The sequence below is a fragment of the Thermobia domestica genome, chromosome 11 (assembly GCF_964235325.1).
Source record: "Thermobia domestica chromosome 11, izTheDome1.hap1.1, whole genome shotgun sequence".
Lineage (NCBI taxonomy): Eukaryota > Metazoa > Arthropoda > Insecta > Zygentoma > Lepismatidae > Thermobia > Thermobia domestica.
This window is the reverse complement of record NC_137464.1, coordinates 196686680-196708056: the sequence shown is the minus strand read 5'-3', so window position 1 is coordinate 196708056 and position 21377 is coordinate 196686680. Positions and strand designations below refer to the sequence as shown.

General features: G+C 33.6%; 1 protein-coding gene across 1 annotated transcript in view; it reads left to right on the top strand.

The window, feature by feature from the left end:
• Positions 1-20200, top strand: part of LOC145664643 (protein singed-like) — a 33340-nt gene extending 13140 nt beyond the window's left edge. Inside the window, exons 2-6 of the mRNA XM_081731476.1 lie at positions 12803-13765; positions 14838-14997; positions 16567-16728; positions 18270-18406; positions 19640-20200. Coding sequence (XP_081587602.1) covers positions 12820-13765; positions 14838-14997; positions 16567-16728; positions 18270-18406; positions 19640-19848 — 1614 coding nt within the window. The 5' untranslated portion in view covers positions 12803-12819 and the 3' untranslated portion in view covers positions 19849-20200. The remainder of the gene's footprint in view (positions 1-12802; positions 13766-14837; positions 14998-16566; positions 16729-18269; positions 18407-19639) is intronic.
• Positions 20201-21377: the final 1177 nt, after the last annotated feature.

Sequence of the window (21377 nt, the reverse complement as noted above, 5' to 3'; positions counted from 1 at the left end):
GGCAATTATTTAATCAATTTTGCCCTCTTTCATTTACTTTCTTCGCATCTTTTATTCGTTCATCAGGCTACTTTGCTTTTCAGACAATATTTCTACCACATTTTCTTCCTCTTTATACTTAAACTCAATATTCTTCTTTCCCCCCTTACTATTCCCGACACTTCTTCATTATTTACCAAAAGATTCTCAAAACACAGAATTGGCAATGTAGGCAAATGGCAAAATAATAATAATAATAAATTGAAAATTTTAATAAAGGTCTAAGTATAGGGCAAATTTACTTCTAGCATGTTCATGTATGAAAGAATAGGCTGAATGAACCATACTCGTATCCAATAATAGCATAACTATTTTGCAACGATGTTCTAGTACGTTTATTACCTTCAGATATTTTATTATCCTTATGAATAGTTACTACTGATAGATTCAAATGTAAACATTTGAAGTACTGTTCGCTATAGGCGCATGAAAAATAACATTTCCATTTCTTCGTTCTGAAAAAAAGAAAATAGAGATGATTCGCTCACTACTTATCACCATTTCTCATGTACAATAATATTCACAAAAGTGCTAATGCGAAAGGAAATACTAATGTGATTACGAAAAGTGTTGCTTACACGAACAGGGAATAAACACGGAAGTGCGACAAAGGATTTAATGCAAATCGAAACTGAAATGAATTTGGTCTTAGAAATTAGCAATGTCCATAGTGATAGAGAGGCTTATCAAGCTTCTTGTATGAGATATGGGTGGTGTGAAGACAAACAGGATCGTGGTGGCTCAGTGATAGTCGGTAGGTTTAGTCGAGCTGTCTGGGGTGTTAGGGTGATGATCGAGAGGCGAAACCCATTGGGAGTTCTAATCCTTCTGTAGTAGGACGGGTGGATTGTTAACTGTTCTCGATGTTTCTATGTTTGTGCCCCTGTTGAGTTTGGGAGTCTTGAAAAGTGGAAAAAAAAATAAAATAAGAATAAATCAGGTAGTTAACATAAAAAAGTGATAGGGCGCCCGTCTCTGGTTCATGGGGTCCTAGTTCAATCCCAGCTCGCGCCAAGTGAAATTTATGATGGATAAACACCGTGTCTGTGAGTTTTCTTGGGATTCTGACGCTTCCACACACTTTTTTCAACCCACCATTCTACTCATTGAAATTATCATCATTTCCCTCTCCCTTATCTTCGCCAAGTAATCGTGGGATGTTAATCTAAAAAAAAAAGACAAATTATTATCATATTCTACCATCATTACTTCAATTTAATGAGGACTCCAATATTGTAAATAATACACAAGCCAGTGAACTAAGTCATCCGGTCAAACTCATAACAATCAAGTGGCTGATGTTCAGTTGAATTTATGTTTGAAGCTACTTTTTTTTTTATGTTTACTGGAGAGCCCGTAGAACCATTTACAAATCAAATTCACAAGAGTAACTGAGTTTAGAATAATAGAATAGATTGATATAACTTCATAAATTGACGTAATAAACAAAACACAAAAATACATTAAGTAATAAAGTACAAGTTAACGAGTATTGGTGACCTCTTTCTTGGCTTATTGATTGAAGGTTTCTTCTTTGGTGCACAGGAATATGATTTGATTTCCCGTGTAGACATAAGTGATTGAAATGGTATACCAGTTAAACTGGTTTTTACGACTCATCTTTGGTGTCGAAAAGAAACGCGAATCTCCAATAAATCAAATAGAGAATGGTAACTATTCAGCTTGTTAAGTCTTTCAAGAACAAATTTATTGAATTAGCCAAGTTGTTTCATAAACTTTTAACTGATATACCATACTGTATATATATACATACCTCTAAGCAAGAATCCAGGGTTATGCTTTTTATTTCACTCTTTATTACAGATATAATTCCGATTTTGAAACTACTGATTTTTTATATAGTGCATTTATTATTATTATTATTATTATTATTATTATTATTATTATTATTATTATTATTATTATTATTATTATTATTATTATTATTATTATTATTATATCTATTCAATACAGATAAATGTTCGTTGTATGTGAGGTTAATAATGAGAATGCGTTTGTAGCCAAATAATTATCGATCGTAATTTGAGTTAAGTGAAGTATATTCAGAACTTATTTAAAACTATATTGATCTGCTTCACATAGGCGTAGCTATAGGGTATACCGGGTGTGCCTGTGCATATCGTAATAAAATGGGTTCGATTCTTATTTTTCTTCAATTGTCATGTGTTCGAATGTTTTGCTTTCTATAATTCTTCAGTTCATTGAAATACCACTTTAAATGATTTTTTAATAAACTTAAAAAGCCAATAAAATGAGCACGTAATATCGTTATAATGAGAGATGGATGGGCTTTAATTATCTTTGTGTACATTCATTTAAAATGTTCTGGCTGTTCCCATGTCTCTGCCTGGATGAAAAAATATTTTTAGTATATAGAAACAGAGAGAAAAATAAGTTTGAAGAGACTGAGATAGCAGAATATGTAAATATGTGTGATGATATCCCTATACAAGTACGTCCAGTCAATTTGCAGGACCTGAATCGAAAATAAATTTCAGGGCCAGTGATGTAGCCAACAGTTCCATATCCAGCATGAACAAATTATTTTGCACCAACTTTCGACTTTTTCACATCAACGATGGCGATATCCCACTATGAGTGCACTTCGCGACATTAATAGCAATTATACAGTCGTAAAGAAATGTCACATAATAATAGTTCATCACCACTAAATACGTATTTTGAATCTCAAATATGAATCAGGACTAGTAAACATGTTACTTTTTGTGCAGAAATTAGTTCTTTACTTTTATATTGTTCTGCGACATCTGGGGCAATTGCCCCACTATCCCACTCAGTATCTATATTATTGGTTCAAATTTTATTGACTTACTTGACAAGATTACATAGATTGGCAAGGACCTCTCTATATGTTTCTACCAATCTATTTCTTGATAACGCATCGAAGTCAGAAAACAATGGACCATCTGTTTGGTGTTAGTTGCTTTGGCCCGTTCAGTGCACAAGGGAGTCGAGACCGTTTTTTTTTTTTTTTTGTTGTTGTTGTTATTTTGGACATATTTCATCTTTTGATCTCTATCTGAATTTTCTTTCAGAGGTTGAAAGATTCATTTTCAAATATTATAAATACCTCTTATAATGTAGAAAACGATGCCAACTTTTCCATGAACTTACCGTAAGAGTGTCGTTCAAAATTTCTCTCTCCTTTTCTCACAACTTTGGTAATTGGATTTGATTCCCTTTTGCTCTGATCCCCCTCCCCCATTTGTGCCCTCTTGAAATACATGTGCATACACATAGGAATATGCTGAGCTTTGTGAATTAACTCACATTAAAATATCTATTTTACAATGAAAGAACAGTAAGTTGTAAAAAAAAAAAATAAATAAATGTTGTCAAAACTATTCTCTTTGGGACCAAGCGATCAGCGGCGATTTGAAACTGACAAAGGTGGATCTAGAAGGTAAAAACTGGAAGGGGGGGAGAGGAGACAGACACATAGATATGATATGAAAAGTATATAATGAGTTTACTACTCACTTAACAAGTATATAAATAATAGCTTAAATTATTTTTGTCACTCAAAAACTGGGGGGCTTAGGCCCCCTGTCCCCGGGCTAGATCCGCCACTGAAAATAAGGGATGCGTGGTGAGAACGTCACAGGTTCCATCACTGATACATTCTGATTTTTCTTGGGCGGAGTCCACAGTTTGTTTCTTTCAAATAGCTTCGCAGTTCTCCTCATAACACTAGATGAACGCTTCTCTGCCAATGCCTATTGCCAACGATTATTCATTCAGGCACTGATCAGATCAGCGCTGCTTCATTTCGAATATCTCACGGGAATCGGTGAAAAAAATCGCGACCAGGAAACATAAATCAGAAGAAATCAGTAGCTGAAATCTTTCACATACGAGTGAATAAGAAAATTATGAAATTATTGGTTCCCATTTTGCTAGGCTGTGTCATCCATTCCTGTTTTTTTCATTGCTTTCATAAAATTTCACTTATAAAGGTATGACCAAACATAGAATAATGACAACTAAAATTATACTTTCAATTGCAAGTTAAACGATTTAAAAACTCCGTAGCAGATACACGTACTACATAATACATTTTTTAAAAATATTTTATTCGTGATGCAAGAGAGATTCCTAACGTAGTGTGCATCTCCCCTGACAATCAATTTTTATTAATATCAAATTTTCTTTATCTTTTCTTCCGTTTTATTAAAAGAAAGGAAGAGAGAGAGAGAGAGAGAGAAAACAAAAATTGAACCACTTGTAATTCGACGTTAAATTCGCGTAAGGGGCATGTATTTGCTTCATTTTATTTTGTTTTGAAGGAGCCTACCTGCGCAAGGAAACATGGGGACAGTAAGTGGGACAAAGCTATGAGTAAGATTTCAACATTTCGCTAAATATATGCTTTTCGTTTGTGTATGGTATATCTTGATAAGAGGCCTCACAACAATTTTCGCTAAGTTCTTTTCCACTGTAGTGTAGCCCACACAAACTGTGGACCGCAGTAGGAAATTTTACATAGGACACAGAAAACATTCTACCCTAAAGCATGAACAACTCTCAATATTTCTGTTTTCGTCAAGCCCAAATCCGTATAGTTTCGACGCCTTTAGTTCTTCCTATTTCAAGTTATCATGGTCCTCTGATCAATATTACATGTCACTTCGTAAAATCTACTTGTGGAAACCTAATATATAGTGGATGGCATATTTAGTATCTATATGAGAAAATAGTGTGTATAAATAATGAAATAAACTTTAGTTTGTTCTATTTTTATGACCAGATAGAAGATGATTCGTACTCAAATAGGTTATGTATGATGGACTCTCACTCAATAACTTAGTTCTGGCTCTTCTCAATATTTGTATTTATCCATTTCTTAAGTTCAGTACACAAACTAAGGTGTGAATGAAGTATATATATATATATATATATATATATATATATATATATATATATATATATATATATATATATATATATATATATATATATATATATATATATATATATATATCTTATATATAAAAGAGAACGCACAAATCCTTTGTTCCCTCATCACGCTAATACGGCTGAACCAATTTCTTTCATTTTTGGGGGGTTATTAGGATTTGGACCCTAGATGGTTTTTATCATATCACTTTAATTTTTAATTACCAGTGTCTTGAGATAATTGACCATTCAAGTGTCCATAACGTACAAATCCTTTGTTAGTTCATCATAGGTAAAAATAAACGTATTTATATGCAACCCGCATGACCGTGTCACTCGGCGGGTTAACATAAATGACAGGCGATATAATGTTAACATTTACTGCAATCTACTATGGTTTTTATCATATCACTTGAAAGCGAAAAAGTAAAAATTATCTAAGTAACAACGTTTATTGCGTTCCGGGGTGACCGCAGCGAAGCGGGGCGGGTTAACATAAATGACAGGCGATATAATGTTAACATTTACTGCAATCTTCTATGGTTTTTATCATATCACTTGAAAGCGAAAAAGTAAAAATTATCTAAGTAACAAAGTTTATTGCGTTCCGGGGTGACCGCAGCGAAGCGGGGTGAACGCTGCTAGTATATATATATATATATTCTGGATGTATGTTGATATTGAAAAGAAACAATCACTTTAATGAACTTTCTAACATTCTATATCACTATTAGAAAGATCCTTTTACAGCTATAAAATAATAATCTTTGTCACACATTTCCCCGTGTTTATATGGGGTCGGTGTTCCCGTTTTTAATTATTGTCCTCCACTCTTTTCTATCCTGGACGTCCTTTACTTTCCATTCCCTCTTCCTCAAATAATCTTTTCTTCTATCTTATATTCTATCTATTACCTCTCTTCCTTCTTCCTATTACTTTCATCTTTGCAATTCTCTTTCCCACATAGTCGTAGCTTCTTCATTCTACACGTCCACGCCATCTTCGCCTTCATTCCTGAAACTTTTTACGCAAGATTCCCACCTTAACAGTGCCTCTTTTATAATAACTCCTTATTCTATATTTCCTTCTCACCTCACATACTTATCTTAACATTCTCTTCTCCTACATTTTCATATCTTTTTAACAAAAATGAAATCATTTTAGGAAAGTAACGTATATGTATCCTGTATATAAGTATATGTTAGACAATTTATTGAAACAACAGCTTGCCGTAGAACGTGATACAAATTCAAAATAATTAAATAATATTGAGAAGTCTATTAACAGTGAGAAGTGAACAGGCCGTCTCGCTCGAATGGGAAGTTTGGAAGAAAGATCTTTGGGTGCCAAGAGGAAGTTCGGATAATAATAACGCAGAATTAGGTAGCTGTTTAGCTGTTGACAAGAGAGCAGGCGTTAGATAGTGATTAGCATTTTTACTTGACAATCTCGAGTTTCCGGGTTCAAATCTGATATTCTGCGCCTGGTTGAGGATTTTCCAGATTTTCTTTTACTCGAGTTCTACCAGGCAAATGTCTAGGAGGTACATTAAGTATAGGGCCTGTTCAATTATTTCCAATCCATTGTCGTTGTTCTGTCTTTATTCATTGTTAATGGTTACGATGTAAATTGGAACTAGGCTAAATAAATAAACTGTGATTGATTTGCTTGGCCCAGTGTAAGATAGCATCGAATAGCAAGATTTTGTTTATGGCGAGATAACCGTTCGGGATTTTATAAGTCACTTACAGAGCTAGTTAGTTGAAATAAAATCATTTTCAAGAAAATTGTTCAAGAGTAGAATTTAAATATTCTATCTACATGGTGGAAATATACGCAATAGCTGAAAGGCACTGATAGCAGCTTTGCATAAATTTGACCAAAAACAACAAACTTTTTCGTTTTTATGTTTCCAAATTTTATGCAGTCAAAGACATTGATTTTGCGTATTTCTTTTCAAAGCAATATATGTTGCTTTTAAATTGTAAGTAAATCTCCTGAATCACAGATATATTGAAAACCTGTAAAGATATTACTATAGGAGAAATCACGATGTAATAGTAATACACAATGAGTAGAATCATTTCAGATTTTGCTTGGCGAGGGGATGAGGAGAAGACTTTTCGATATAATTTAGATTTTTGTTTTTCATCAATATTTTAATATATCATTTATTAAAATTTATACATATCTCAACCGACGGGGGAGGGGAATCGTTCCCCCTGAATGACCAAATGATGCCACTGGAAAAAGAGCTTAATCTGTAGAAATCAGTAGTGTCTCGTCCATGATTCTAAGTTCCCTCGTGGCTAAGCGTTTAGCATACGTGCTTTTGGTGTGGGAGACTCGGGTTCGGTTCCCGGCGGGAGCTCATGTGGTTCAGATCCGACGTTAAGCTGTAGATCCACATTTCATATAGTCTCGCTGCTGAACGGGACGCTATACTCAAATTTAAATCGTCCCACGATTATGACCTATGGGCTAAGAATAATGAACGACCAATAGCAGTGAATGGTTATGAAAGAATTAGTGTAATGGCAATGCGAAAGGAAATGGGTGAACCTGAAGAAAACCCGCAGATACGATGCTGTCCATTACACAATGAAATAGGAACAAACCAATGACCCCCTATACCAAAGATGTGTGCTCTACGATTGAGCTACGGTGCCCGCAGAATTTAATGGGCTTATTACGAAGTCAGATAGTCACGGTTTGAAACTCAATGCTGACCATTCTGAGTTTTTGTTTTTTATAAACACATAAGGCTAACCTCTAGTGCTGATATGGTATGCTTACGGAAATTACCAAAATGCTCTTTACCCATAATCATACTCTGCTGATGAATGGTCAGAAACACTTTGTCCATAAAATGTAGTTTCTATTATAATCAATAACAGGATGTCCGAAACTGGATGAAAAACACTGGGGGAACCAACTCTTGTAGGTGCTATAATTTTATTTCTTTTCTCCCCGGAAATGCCACGACAGCGTTTCATTAGTTTTTTCTGATCCACTTCGAATAGTGAAAAACAAAACTACAACATTTGGAGTGGAAGAATTCCCTCCTAAGTTTTGACCCCGTAGTTTCTTTTATTGTGCAAAGCTTAAAACGGTAAACAGAAACAACATACTAATAGTAATTTAATGCAATATAGTGATAATTCAGATGTATATATAGAGAGAGCATAGTATTTACTTTGATTTAATTTTGCTAGAACCCATCAGTTCACAGCAAACTACCGAAAAGATAACAAACAACACAAGTTGGCCAAGAATTGCATTTCCGAGAAAGCGTATAAGGCCATGTCTTCTAGAAAAACTGCTTCATCAAGAATGCGTGAAAAGAGATACCAAAAGATCAAGACACAAAACATGTGTAAGAGATAAGAAGAACAATAATTCTTTGACAAGTGGTCTTCTTTTTCTAAAAAAAATAAAATTCAGTGCAATCTGTTAATTATGTGAAAGCGTAACAAGGTGCTTCTTCTAGCAAGTTAAAATAAATAACAGGTGTGCGGTAGTTGGGCGATCATCAATTTCTTTTAAATCGTGTGACCTCCAATTCACGGTCTATCAAATCTTGAGTCTAGCACATGTGCACTGTGGTATAACGCATGAAGAAGGAGAAGAAGAAGAAGAAGAAAAGTGTAAAAATAATTGGAGCACTTCAATCTTTTAATTCTGTATTTCCATTTTTTTGCCTCTTAGAGCCACGCGATGCTTACAAGGCATGAAATACGACCCTATCACAAGTAACTGGTCTTTTTACTGCCAACGCATGGATATGAATCGAAGTCTTTCATTAGACTATTAAGATAAGCATTAAAATTCCGTGATTCCAATAAAAGAAACGAAAGTTTCTTCGTCTTTTTTTGTTATTCGGAATGCTTTATATGAAGAACTGTTTATTATATAGTCTCGTATCATTGTATGATATAATTTCATTTCTTACGGAACAATAGGAGGCGATTCATGTCAGTGAAATAGCTTTGCCAATTCTTATATGTTGTATTGTAACACAGCATAAAAATTCACAAATCATTTCAACGAATTTAAGTAAGTATTTATAATAATAATAATTCTTAATAGTTTTTTTTTCTTTTTAAGCGTTGATGCTTTCTAACAAAATAATATAAGGTCAGCCGTCCTGTGGGTGAGGCAAATTGAAGGCGATTATCTAAGTCCCATACTTGAAAGGCCTTGTGCCATAGAAGGAAAGAGTTTGGGAAAAAGCAACAAGTTTACATTTCTAATTCATTCTTGATATTTACAATACTTAGGGGCAAAAATACATCATTTTGTAAGACAGTCTTACGGTCTGTATATAGTACTCTTAATGTTGCGAAGTGCGCTCCTAGTGGGTTATCAGTATGACATGTAAAAAAAAAAAAAAAAAAAAAAGTTAACGTTGGCGCAAAATAATTTATTCATGCTGAAGATGAAATTTTTACCCAAATCATTGACCCTTCAATTTATTTTCGTACCAGACCCCACAAATCAATGGGACGACCCTGGTTAAAAATATAAACGTACGTATTTCTAAAAATCTACACCTTCCTCTTCTATACTTTGATAAAAATTAATCCTACTGTGCGTAGTCATCAATATTTGAAAGTAAGTTTTGTTTACTACTACTACTACTACTACTACTACTACTACTACTACTACTACTACTACTACTACTACTACTACTACTACTACTACTACTACTACTACTACTACTACTACTACTAATAATAATAATAATAATAATAATAATACTTTTAAATGATATGTTCACAGTACTTTCTTCACTTTCCGTGTATTGAAAGTCCTCCTCGGATTAAATCTGAAATTACCACTGATTATTTAATAAAAGACATGTGTATCCAAAAGGATACTGGGAATAATGATTATTTTATGGGTTGATAAACTTCTTTTTAAGTAGATGATGTGATTGGGTAGAATTTTAGTTAGTACATAGAGATAATGTAAACTAGTGACACGTTAACTTGCGTAAAAGCTAAAATATATATGTAGTCGTGTCATATGATATACACTGTCATTTGATGCAGTTTTTGCTCTGTCTACGTGTTCAGTAACCTGGTTCAAAACTGCAACTCTCCAAATACGCCAATCTGCATTCAGCAGTAGAGAAATTTTACTAATAAAATAAAGTTATTGATAAATACGATTGGTTGGATTGAGGACATATTGAGGCTCTTATATAGCCCTACTTTACACGAGACTATATAAGATAAGAACCAGAGGTCGATGTTGAGTCTGAACTTATACGTACGCGCTTCCACTGAATATCGGAGCTATGACAATGCCCACAGGAAACACACATGATAATCATCCAAGTAGTGAAAACGATATCTTAAAATTTGTTTTTAAAAAAAGTTAATTTTTTGGGACAAATAGGCGGCAGAAAATATTAAAAATATGTATTTGAGTGATCTCTCTCGCTCTCTCTCTCGTAACATCAGAGTGACAACAGAGTACACACGTTGTAGGCTATATTATTCTAGGAGATATACGATTTCATTCAAAATAATAAGTTTATAAATGTAAAAGCATATTTTTACAGATTTTTAGTTTGAAATTCTGAACAAAGCACTCGTAAATTTTGCGATGGAAGACATGTTTCTGCTAGTAACTCTTGCGGGCTTGTGAACTTTGTTCCGATTCGAATACTAATTTTTCTTGAATTCATATATCGTCTTGAATTTAATATTAAGGTACATATGTTTTTTACAAATAAATGACTAAGTTAATAGATATATTGTGAACTTTACACACTAAACACAAACTACATGCACTGATATAGACCCTTGTCACGATTTTACTCTATACTGAGTTTACTTATGCTTCCTAATCATTCCAGTCACAAACGAAGAACTGAGAGCTAAAGTGAACTATGTCTATTTTTATAAATACATAATGGTTAGAAGAGACATTGTCTTTCATTGTCTTCATTTCACTTTGAAACTCAATTCTTTAAAGGCTGTGTATGTAGTAAATTTGTCTTATGAAACCTTTAAAAGTTTGCCATTCGCACTTCCTGCAATAGGTGAACGAGCTCTAAATTATACTAGGTACTAATTCTCCCAATTCTGACGATTCATTGGAAGAAAATATATTTATGCTACTTTTTCGTAAAAATTGTAATTTACAATATTGCAGAATTTCAGGTTTCTTTAATTATCAAGAAGCACACTTTTGTAATTTAATGATTACTTTTGAGTTTCCAGTGGTTCAGTGGTTGTGATACAGGCTTTGATATTACCTTGTTGCACTCATGCCGAAAATGATAAATCATTGCCTTCAATAAAATATTGTTCAAGCTTCCAAGGTCCACGTAATCATATTTTTTAAAAAACCAAAAATGTTATTTTAATTTTTCTTTTGATTTATATTATTTGTCAATTAATTATCAACGGTACAACTAGCAAATAACTATGCAGTTTATAATCATTCAACAGACACAAAAGTCATTAATGGGGGCCGCGGTGGCTCAGTGGTAGAGCGTTCATCTCTGGTGCAAGGGGTCCTTGGTTTGATCCCAGCTCGCGCCAAGTTAGTCTTGTGGTGGGCAAGTACCGTATACGTTGGTTTTCTCGGGATTCTCCCGTTTCCTCCCACTTTCTTCATTCCAAGATTTCATTCATTTTTCATCATCACAATCTCCTTTGGTCTAGAGGGAATTAACATGGGACGTAAGACAAAGTTTTCATTTAATTTCATTTACAATTACATTTACAAAAGTTATTAACAATTTCTTTAAAAAAGAGCAGTATAATCGAAGGAAAATATATAGGGCTTACAGTGTTTATTTATTTCACTGGTAAGAATGTTATCAGATCACTTGTATTGGTTCCTCTTCTATGATTTTCTGTTCGAAAAATGATTTTTTATTGGCTGTTAGTTTATTAAATCGCTTCCCAATATCTTTGGTATCACTTACTATTAAGCACTTTGTGTGGCCCTTTGATGTGACCCTAGAAAGAACGTAAGAATATAAAATAATATGGAAATAATTCGAGATATTCCTTTTCTTTAGAATATTGGAAACTGAAGCAGTATCTTGTAGTGTAAGCAGTTACATTTATTTACGAATTTGTAAGGGGGGGGGGTTAAAAGATTGATTTAGCCTATTATCCGGCTACATTGTTACTCTGATTATTATATGACAAAATAATATTGACTGAAGAAGATAATGGTACGTGTATTTAGGCATTGTCTTGGTTGCATTTAGGTATGGTATCGTTTACACGCAATTAAGTATAAATTACTAATAAACGTATTTAATTTAGTAATATCATGATAATATATTTGATAATGAGATAAATTAATGTACTCTCCTAAATTTATTTTTTGCTTTGCACTTTTAGCGTATAAGCATAAGAATATGATTACCAATCTTTGACAATCTCCAAACAGTTTTTTTAAAATCTTTTGCTACGATGAAGCTTTGCCACTTAATATATTGACTTTGTTTAGGCAATTTGTCAACGCTCATACACCGTTAAACAATTAACAAACAATATTTAGAATACAAACGAAGTGAATTAATTGATTTATATTTATGTCCTGCGTCAGCAGTGGAGTTGCATAGGTTAAAGTTTACAGTTTAAGGTGGGATTTGAATAACTGGGGTGCGTTCATGATGGGAATCGCACCCGGAACTTTGTACGTTAAAGAAACACACGCTGGCCACTAGACCAGCGAAAATGACAAACTGAATGAAGCACATGTAGCTGTGTGTGTGTATATTTGTTTTTACATATAACTTTTAAAGACAATATTTGAGATAATGTTTGAAGTTTATCTTCTTATATTTCAGGTCCTTTCCAATTCATCATGAATGGAGTGAATGGTCTTAATGGTCACACTGAATTAAATGGCAATGGAGAAATTAATGGCGAATTCAACTACCGATCGGTATTGAAAGGAGTAAATGGACATGCAGAAATCAACGGCCACGGCCTTCCCGACAATCTTAGACGCAAAGGATGCTGGGCAATTGGCTTGATCAATTCCAAGTACCGATATCTCACAGCTGAAGAGTATGGATTCAAGACAAACGCCAATGGCGCTTCATTGAAGAACAAGCAGACATGGACTCTGGAACCTACTGGAGAAGGCAACATCTTTTGCTTGCGGTCTTATCTAGGCAAATATTTATCCATCAATGCTTTTGGAAACGTCACTTGTGAAGGAGGAAAAGACCCAGGAGCAAAATTCGAAATTTCCGTCTTCAATGACGGCACAGGACGCTGGGCACTACGTAACGTTGATCGTGGATATTTCCTTGGTTCCTGCTCTGACAAACTACTCTGCACTGCTCGGGAACCAAGCGAGACAGAGCTTTGGTACGTTCACTTAGCTGTCAAACCACAAATGAACATTTTCTCCGTTGGGCGAAGGAGGTTTGCCCATGTCACTCCTGACCAAGAAGAAATCCAAGCTGTGGAAAATGTTCCATGGGGCAACGACACCCTCTTCACTTTAGAATTTCGCGACGGCAAATACGCTATCTATGCAGGCAACAACAAGTATTTGCACCGCAATGGAAAGCTTGTGGATGATTGTACTGACTCATGTCTATTTTCAATTGAATATCACAATGGCAACTTGGCTTTCCGTGATCAACAGGGCTTCTACTTATCACCAAGTGGAGCAACTGCTGCTGTGAGATCTCGTTCTCAGCAGGTGAGCAAGGACGAACTCTTCTCGTTGGAAGACTGCCCACCACAAGCAACTTTCTTGTCTGCCATCAATAACAGATACATCTCTGTCAAGCAAGGTAAGAACTAAATTAAAAATTTCAAATAACTTTCAATTTATAGTTCAGTAGTTTAGCTTACAAGCAATAACCACACACGGAGAATATTATTTTAGATAGAACTATACATATACCCAAATTAATTTTTGTTTCCAGTTGTTATTTAAATATCATTGTGATCACAGTTGCTACATTTGTTGTTATCTTTCTTGAAGACATATTTCTTGTACCAAATCACGAGAAAATATATTTCTTTATTAAGACATGAGAAGTGTATTTGATCAGGAAAAAATATCTAATGATAAAAGTAGTATCTTACTATAAGTACATGCCCATTAGTTCAGATTAAAAAAAAAAAATGCAAACCGAAAGAACAATTCTTTATATGTTATCCGTATAACTGTATGATATAAGAAGACAGTTTAAAGCGAAATGGTGAATACATGATATTTCAGTTTTATGTTTTAAATTTCACCTTTGCTTATAATGTTAATGAAGATAAACATTTTTCCATTTATCGTATAAAATATATATAATCATTTACAGATATATACTAAATTACACAATTGAAATAAAAGATGAGAAAACACATTAATACGTATTTTCGAATAATGATTATAATATTTCTCTTTCCTCGGTAATCCGTGCAGATTACAAAAAAATACTAAGTTCAGTGGAGTACAAAAGAGGGATTTCCGGGTCCTAACCCTCCCTTGAACAAAATATAGAAAATAAACAAAAATACTGAAACAATATGAATTTAAGAGCTAGAACTCCTCCTTTCATGAAATTTTGCGTATGTTACTGCGTAAGTCACATTACTTTTTGTACACTTAGTCGAGAAATTTCTCATCGGTAAATATGTCTTGGAAACAGTTATCGTTTTATTCCATGTATTTTTAAACAACTTCAAGGATCACTCCAATATGTTTGAAATTGGTCAATCATTTTTAAGCTTTGCCTTTTCTTGAAGAACTACAGATAGTAAGGTCATTAAATTCGGTGCAATCATTCTATTCTTTGATCACAATTGTATTAATAAAGGAGTATATAGATTTTTTTAAAAGAAAAATATTTAAAACTATTTTCGTAGGACTGGAGGTAGCAGCAAATCAAGACGACGTTTCTGACTTTGAAACCTTCCAACTGGAATTTGATGGACAGAGCAAGCGTTGGCACATCAGGACTACCCAGGACAAATATTGGTCTCTTGCTCCAGGTGGAGAAGTACAGACTGTGCTTGGAAAGGACAGGTAAGCGGATATTTGATTAAAAGAAACATACTAGATGTTGAAACTCCATCATTCAATATTTTCCAATATTGATACGTTATTTTCTTTGAATCGAGAAATTTCATGCATTATGATGCCCTGCTAAAATGTTTACCACGACACAAAGATTGTTCGGTTCGAGACAATGGGTAGTTATAATCTTCCTCCATAATTTTCCCTTGACCGTACTTATCATATCTCAGAGAATGCCACTTCGTTTCAAACATTGTTCTAACTAAACTTTTTGTTTCGTTTTATCTTCATTACTATCCCAGTTTTTCACAACTTTTCTCTACTACTTTTTTAATTCTATTAAAACAATTTTCTTTACTTTTATTCATACACACATTGGATGACATCTTATTATTTTATTTCGTAGTGTTATATTTCTGCTTCTTACAGACCGTTAGCCCTCACTTAATTTTTGCACATAAGATAATGAAACTCTGTTTCCATATGATGATTTTCTGTTAGTTTTTACGTAAGGAAGTGCAGAAAGATAGAATCCAAATAGCAGTATTTCAATATTTTTCTGTTAGAGTGATTCTAAGATGTTGAAACAATACGAAGCTATCTTAAGTTGTCTCCTGGTGGAAGCTTGTTATAGATCCCACTTTAAGCTTCAGATGTATGTTTTACATACATACATAAATAAATTTGGTGATGAAAAGGACTTATAAACAGCAGATTAACCAAACAACCATATTCGTTGATCAATTTCCTTTGGAATATACTTTTCTTTTCTTTCTTTCTTTCTTTCTTTATTTTTCTTTTATTTTCTTTTTTTCTTTTTCTTTTTTTTTTTGGATGGACGTCATTACAGAGCGAATGGCCCTTCATGGTCGGATAACTAATGCGCATGATCCCAGGTTAGAATTTTAGTTGGCATACTTGCCTCGAGTACAAAGTCAAGCAGTGATTTGGATCTGACTTTAAGAAGTGGTCCTTGTCTCATATAGTCTCAGTGCTGAGAAAGAACGGTAAACTCCAATTAGCCAATCAACAATAAATGAAATTATATAATTATTAAAACGAACTGATATTCTGATTATTATTGATTCATGAACGAATCAAAATATCAAAACGTTCGTGGGTTATTCTCTGATTATTGATTCATGAACGAATAAAAACATTAAAAGTGCATGAGTTATTTTCTGTGTATTGATTCATGAACGAATCAAACTCTAAAAGTACCTGGGTTATTCTCTGACTCGTGAACGAATCAAAAAATAAAAAATAAAAAAAATCGATGGGTTATCTCTGATTGTTGCTTTAGTTTGTCTTCAGGCAAGATCCATTTCTTGAATTTAGTTGAATTATTCAGAATATCAAGAAAAGAAAGAAATATACTGGAAGAATGTTGTAATTTATTGGTGATTAATCTTCCTTTGTATACAAGCGTCACTAATCGAGAGTGAAACATTTTTCAACTCTTACTTCTTTAGAGAAGCATATGATAGAAAAATGTGCAGTAATTTTACTAATAGAATGTACTTGCTTAAATATGTTTTTAAAATCCTGTTTTAACCAGATTAATAATATTTTTCATAGGAACGTAAACTCATTGTTTGATCTTGTGTGGCAACGTGATGGATCAATGGCGTTCAAAGGAAATAACAACAAATATATTGGAACAAAGCCTTCTGGACAGTTATGCGCAGCAAGTCCTGTGGTTGACGACAGATGCAAATATTACTTCTACTTGTTTAACAGGTAAAACAAAATCTATATTTATCGTATATTTTTGAATTATCAATCTTTTCTTAAACACTAATTACAGAATAAGTTATTACAAATATATTTAGGAAGAAACATACCGATGTCTGTTAAAACTAGTGAGGAAACGATGAAAGTAACCAGGGGTGCCCACAGAGGGGGGCTATGACGCAAACTGCGTCATTGGAATATTTGGGGGGGTAAAAATCTATATAATTATGTTTGAGGGGGTGTAAAATTAATCGAAAAGATTTTTTTTTTCATGGAAGAACACCTATGGATAGACAATTGAGGGGAGGTGCGTCATGTACATGAGGGGGGCACCACTGAAGTAACCATTTTATATTAAGGTAAACAGAAAGCAAATTATCCATTAAATTATAGCCGAACTTGTAGGAAACAAAGTTAAAATAACTAATGATTTATATTCCTGATACAACAATATGTATATATTATACTCAGGCTCTACTATACTACAAGGTTCAATTTCTTAAATACATTTGAAGAATAAGTTAGCGTTCGTAGACATTTCTCAATTATTCATGTCTCAGATAAAGACATTTCTGAAAAGTGGCTCCAAGCTGAATTTTAGGAGTTCTAAAAATCTTCATCATTCGCAGAAACACTAAGTAAGATGATATGAAAACATCTTAATATTTCCGTGTAAGCTTATCAAGTTAAATAATCTTTCAATTCTTTTAAAATTTTGTATGAGAGACGAAAGTATTATTGTAACAGCTACATGAAGATTTTGGATTTTTAGAAATAAGGTATTAGTGAGATTCTAAAAAGTTAAAACAATAGTGTTGTGATGGTCAGATTATGTTTAAACTTATGGCTTTGCAAGTTGATCTTCTGTTCTGTTACATAAGTCTTAGAAGGTATGAGAGAAGGCTATTTTATGAAATATTATATGCTATATATGTGTATGTGTTTCTGCTTCTATGACAAACTAAAATATGTACATTCTATATTTTGAACTACGAAATTTTCTTACATTACTAAGAATCCTAAAAATGCTTTGTGATGGATATAACAAGTATGGACTATATATTTCTTTTAGCTTATGTACAGCTTACTTCCTTCTGACATACTGTTGAAGTTTTCATGAAACTTTTCTCTCAATTTAGCACTTTGTATCATAGCGTAGATACTGAGTCTGATCCAAGTAAATTTGCCTTGTTTTCAATATATACGGAATTACAGAATTGGTTTTCGTAAGTTCATACCTTTCAAAACTCATGGAAATTTTAAGTCAATTATTAATTATTTGTTAATGTGAGACTTCCAATTAACCATTAAAAACTATCAAACTTTACCTCTATTGTAGGAAATAATATCTAATTAGTTGATCATAGCTGCAGATAGTGTACCACTTTAAGTGTGTGTAAATCTAATTACGGAAACTTAACTTTTTTCTTTAGTGGCAACGATAATCTTTAATGTTATGCATTCAATATTCGTAACTATTGTTACTAGGGGTTCAATATTGTACAGTTATAGAATTCTAATACATATTATTTTCCCCCTTTTACTAGACCCGTTCTTGTCTTGCGATGTGATCAGGGATACGTAGGATACAAGAAGGCAAACTCTCCAATTCTGGAATGCAACAAGGTCACGTACGCTACCATTGGTGTTGAGCAAAGAGACAAGGGCATTGTATGCTTCAAGGGTGAGTACATTATAATGTAATAACTATATTTTATTAGAGCACTATAATAAAGTATAATAATGATAAATTTCAAAAAATTAATAATATAGATTAATGAAAAGAAACAAGATAATGTACAATTTACTACTGCTTGAGACTTATTGGTTTTTAAATTTAATCATCGGGATAGGCATGAGAATTTAGTGAAAAGTAAGAAAGCAGAGTTGCAGTACCCACCCAGGTAATGATATGAAGGATTATATACATATCATATAAGTAGTTTAACGACTTTGACAGCAGATAGTGCTAGTGTAATTCTAGGATATCTAATAATTCTTGAACTCATTAAGTTATTTGGATGGTATTTCTTAATTTCTTCAATGTCGAAATGGAATTATGCCTATGGTTCCCTTGGGATTTTGTATTCTTCGTGTATTGTAAATTATACCTCAACATACGAGATCAAGGCAATGGATTTAGATCTGTCAATGGCATACTGTTGTCTCTGTAGGTCTATCTTATCATGAAGGAGAATGATGCTGTTGATAAGCATATCACATACGTTGATCTTGGTCTCCTCCCACAACATTGAAGGATTGTTGGTGTATCAATTGACACTGAAGCTCGCACATCACTCTAAGAATTCCTTGAGTACGCTTTGCAGTGATGACATAACAGTATCATATTACCAGATTCCAAGAAATTTCATTTGACTGTCCCTTATATGAAGTGTGCTATTCTGATTAGTTGTGAGACGTTTCAGGTTAAAATTTCTTTTTGTTTTCCGCAAGAATTCTGAATTTTGCTGTTTGTATTGGAGTTTGGTAGTAAATACTAGACTAGTAACCCTTATTGGGACGAATTTCGACTTTGGGTTCCTACTTTTTGTTGAACCATCAAGGAATTCTAACAGTTAACTATGATGAGCATGAATAGAGAAAATAAATATATGAATGAAGTGAATTGAGTTTACTTGTAAAATGTCTGACTAAATCTAATGTGCTTCAGATTGACTTGAACGGTCACATCTCATAACTTCTTTACAATTAAGGTTATCTACAAGAGTTAAAATTGTTTCGTCTCGAGATGTCATAGTAGTGATATCTCGTCTCGGAAAGCATGTATTTCTATTGGAAGAAGTCTATCTTCTTGCGGATAATCATATTTGCCATATAAGGAAAGGTTGAACTTCTAAAGAAACAATAAGTGTTTGGGTTTTACCTGAAACAAACTGATACTACTTTTTTGTTATAGGACGCAATGGCAAATATTGGCGAATCCAAGGAGATGGTGAAGTGATTACTGTTGAGTCTGAGATCCCTGATGAATTCTTTGTCGAACTCCGTGGACCAAATAAGCTTTGCATTAAGAACACTGATAGCAGATACGTTGTAGCAAATAAGAATGGTGTATTCCGCCTAGGAGACAGTGATCCTGATACAGCCACAGTATGGGAATTTTAAAGCACAAGATAAAAGAAATATTTGTACATATAAAATGAGTTCTTTCCATTCGCTTCATGAGTTTTCTGAATTCAGCAGATCAAATATATATTAGTTCATATTGTTGATAATTTATATATATAAATATTGAGATTAATTTATGATGTAAATGCAGAATAATTCACTATTTCATGTCATGATATACTTCTGCTGACCTATATTTTGATTTTGTACTTTGTTGAAAGAATGACTCGCAGAAGACATTAACTATATCGATTTGTTATTTATATTTTTCCATTTCATTTTGTACAGATTTCATTATTTGGTGTATAGATGATGACCACACTTAAAGATTTACTAAATAAAGCATCTGACCAACACCTCTCGTTTTCATATTGTAACCTTAATTACAAACATTATAACATTGTAATTCGATAATTTATTATTTATATACATGGGTAGTCCCAAAGATACCCGACCTGACGTATACATGGTGGTTGTTGTTTTAAAAACACTATTATGGTCGAAACTATCAAACTTATAAAACTTAAGTTTGAAGACTCTGGGTTGTTTAGGTTTTTTGTTCAGCCATCAATACTGAACGCTATCAGTGAATTTATGGACGTGAAAAAAATGGGTTATCGTCATGTGATACAATACTTTCATTTGAAAGGTCTCAGTCCAACCAATATCAAAACCGAGCTAGATTCTACTCTGGGGGAGTCTTTTCCTTCGTTTATAACAGTAAAATATTGAATGACATAGTTTCAATGAGGTCGTACGAAGTGCCAAGACGAACATCGCAGTGGTCGACCAAATTAGGTGACTACGTCAAATATGGTGAAGAAAATCCACAAAATGGTATTGAATGACCGGCGAGGTAGCAGACAGGTAGGCATTTCAAAAAATGCTGTACATCACATATTAACTGAAAATTTGGACATGAGAAAGCTGTGCGCGAGGTGGGTGCCGCATTTGCTCTCAATGGAACAAAACAGCACCATGAGGATGTTTCAGTAGAGTGTTTGGCAATGTTTCACTGCAATAAAGCCAAGTTTTGTATCAATTTATAACCATTGATGAAACATCGTTCCATCACTTCACACCTGGGACGAAGGAACAGTGAAAACAATGAACTGAAAGGGGAGAATCGGGTCTAAGGAAGGCGAAGACAGTTCCATCTGCTGGCAAAGTTACGGTGTCAATTTTTTTTTTTGTGATGCACGTGAGATAATTTTCATTGATTATCTTCAGAAAGGAAAAATAACGGCGAGTATTATGCAAACTTATTGCAGCATTTGAGTGATGAAATAAAAAAAATGGCTGCATTTGGTGAGAAAGAAAGTGTTATTTTGTGAAGACAATGCACCAGCTCACACATCCGTTATAGCGATGGACAAAATCAATGAGTCACAGTTCGAATTGCTTCCTCACGCATACTATTCGCCAGATTTAGCACTCTCAGATTATTTTCTCTTTCTAACTTGGCAAACTGGCTCGTGGTAAAAGATTTGCCAACAATGAAGAGGTGGGTTCTGCAATTAATGACT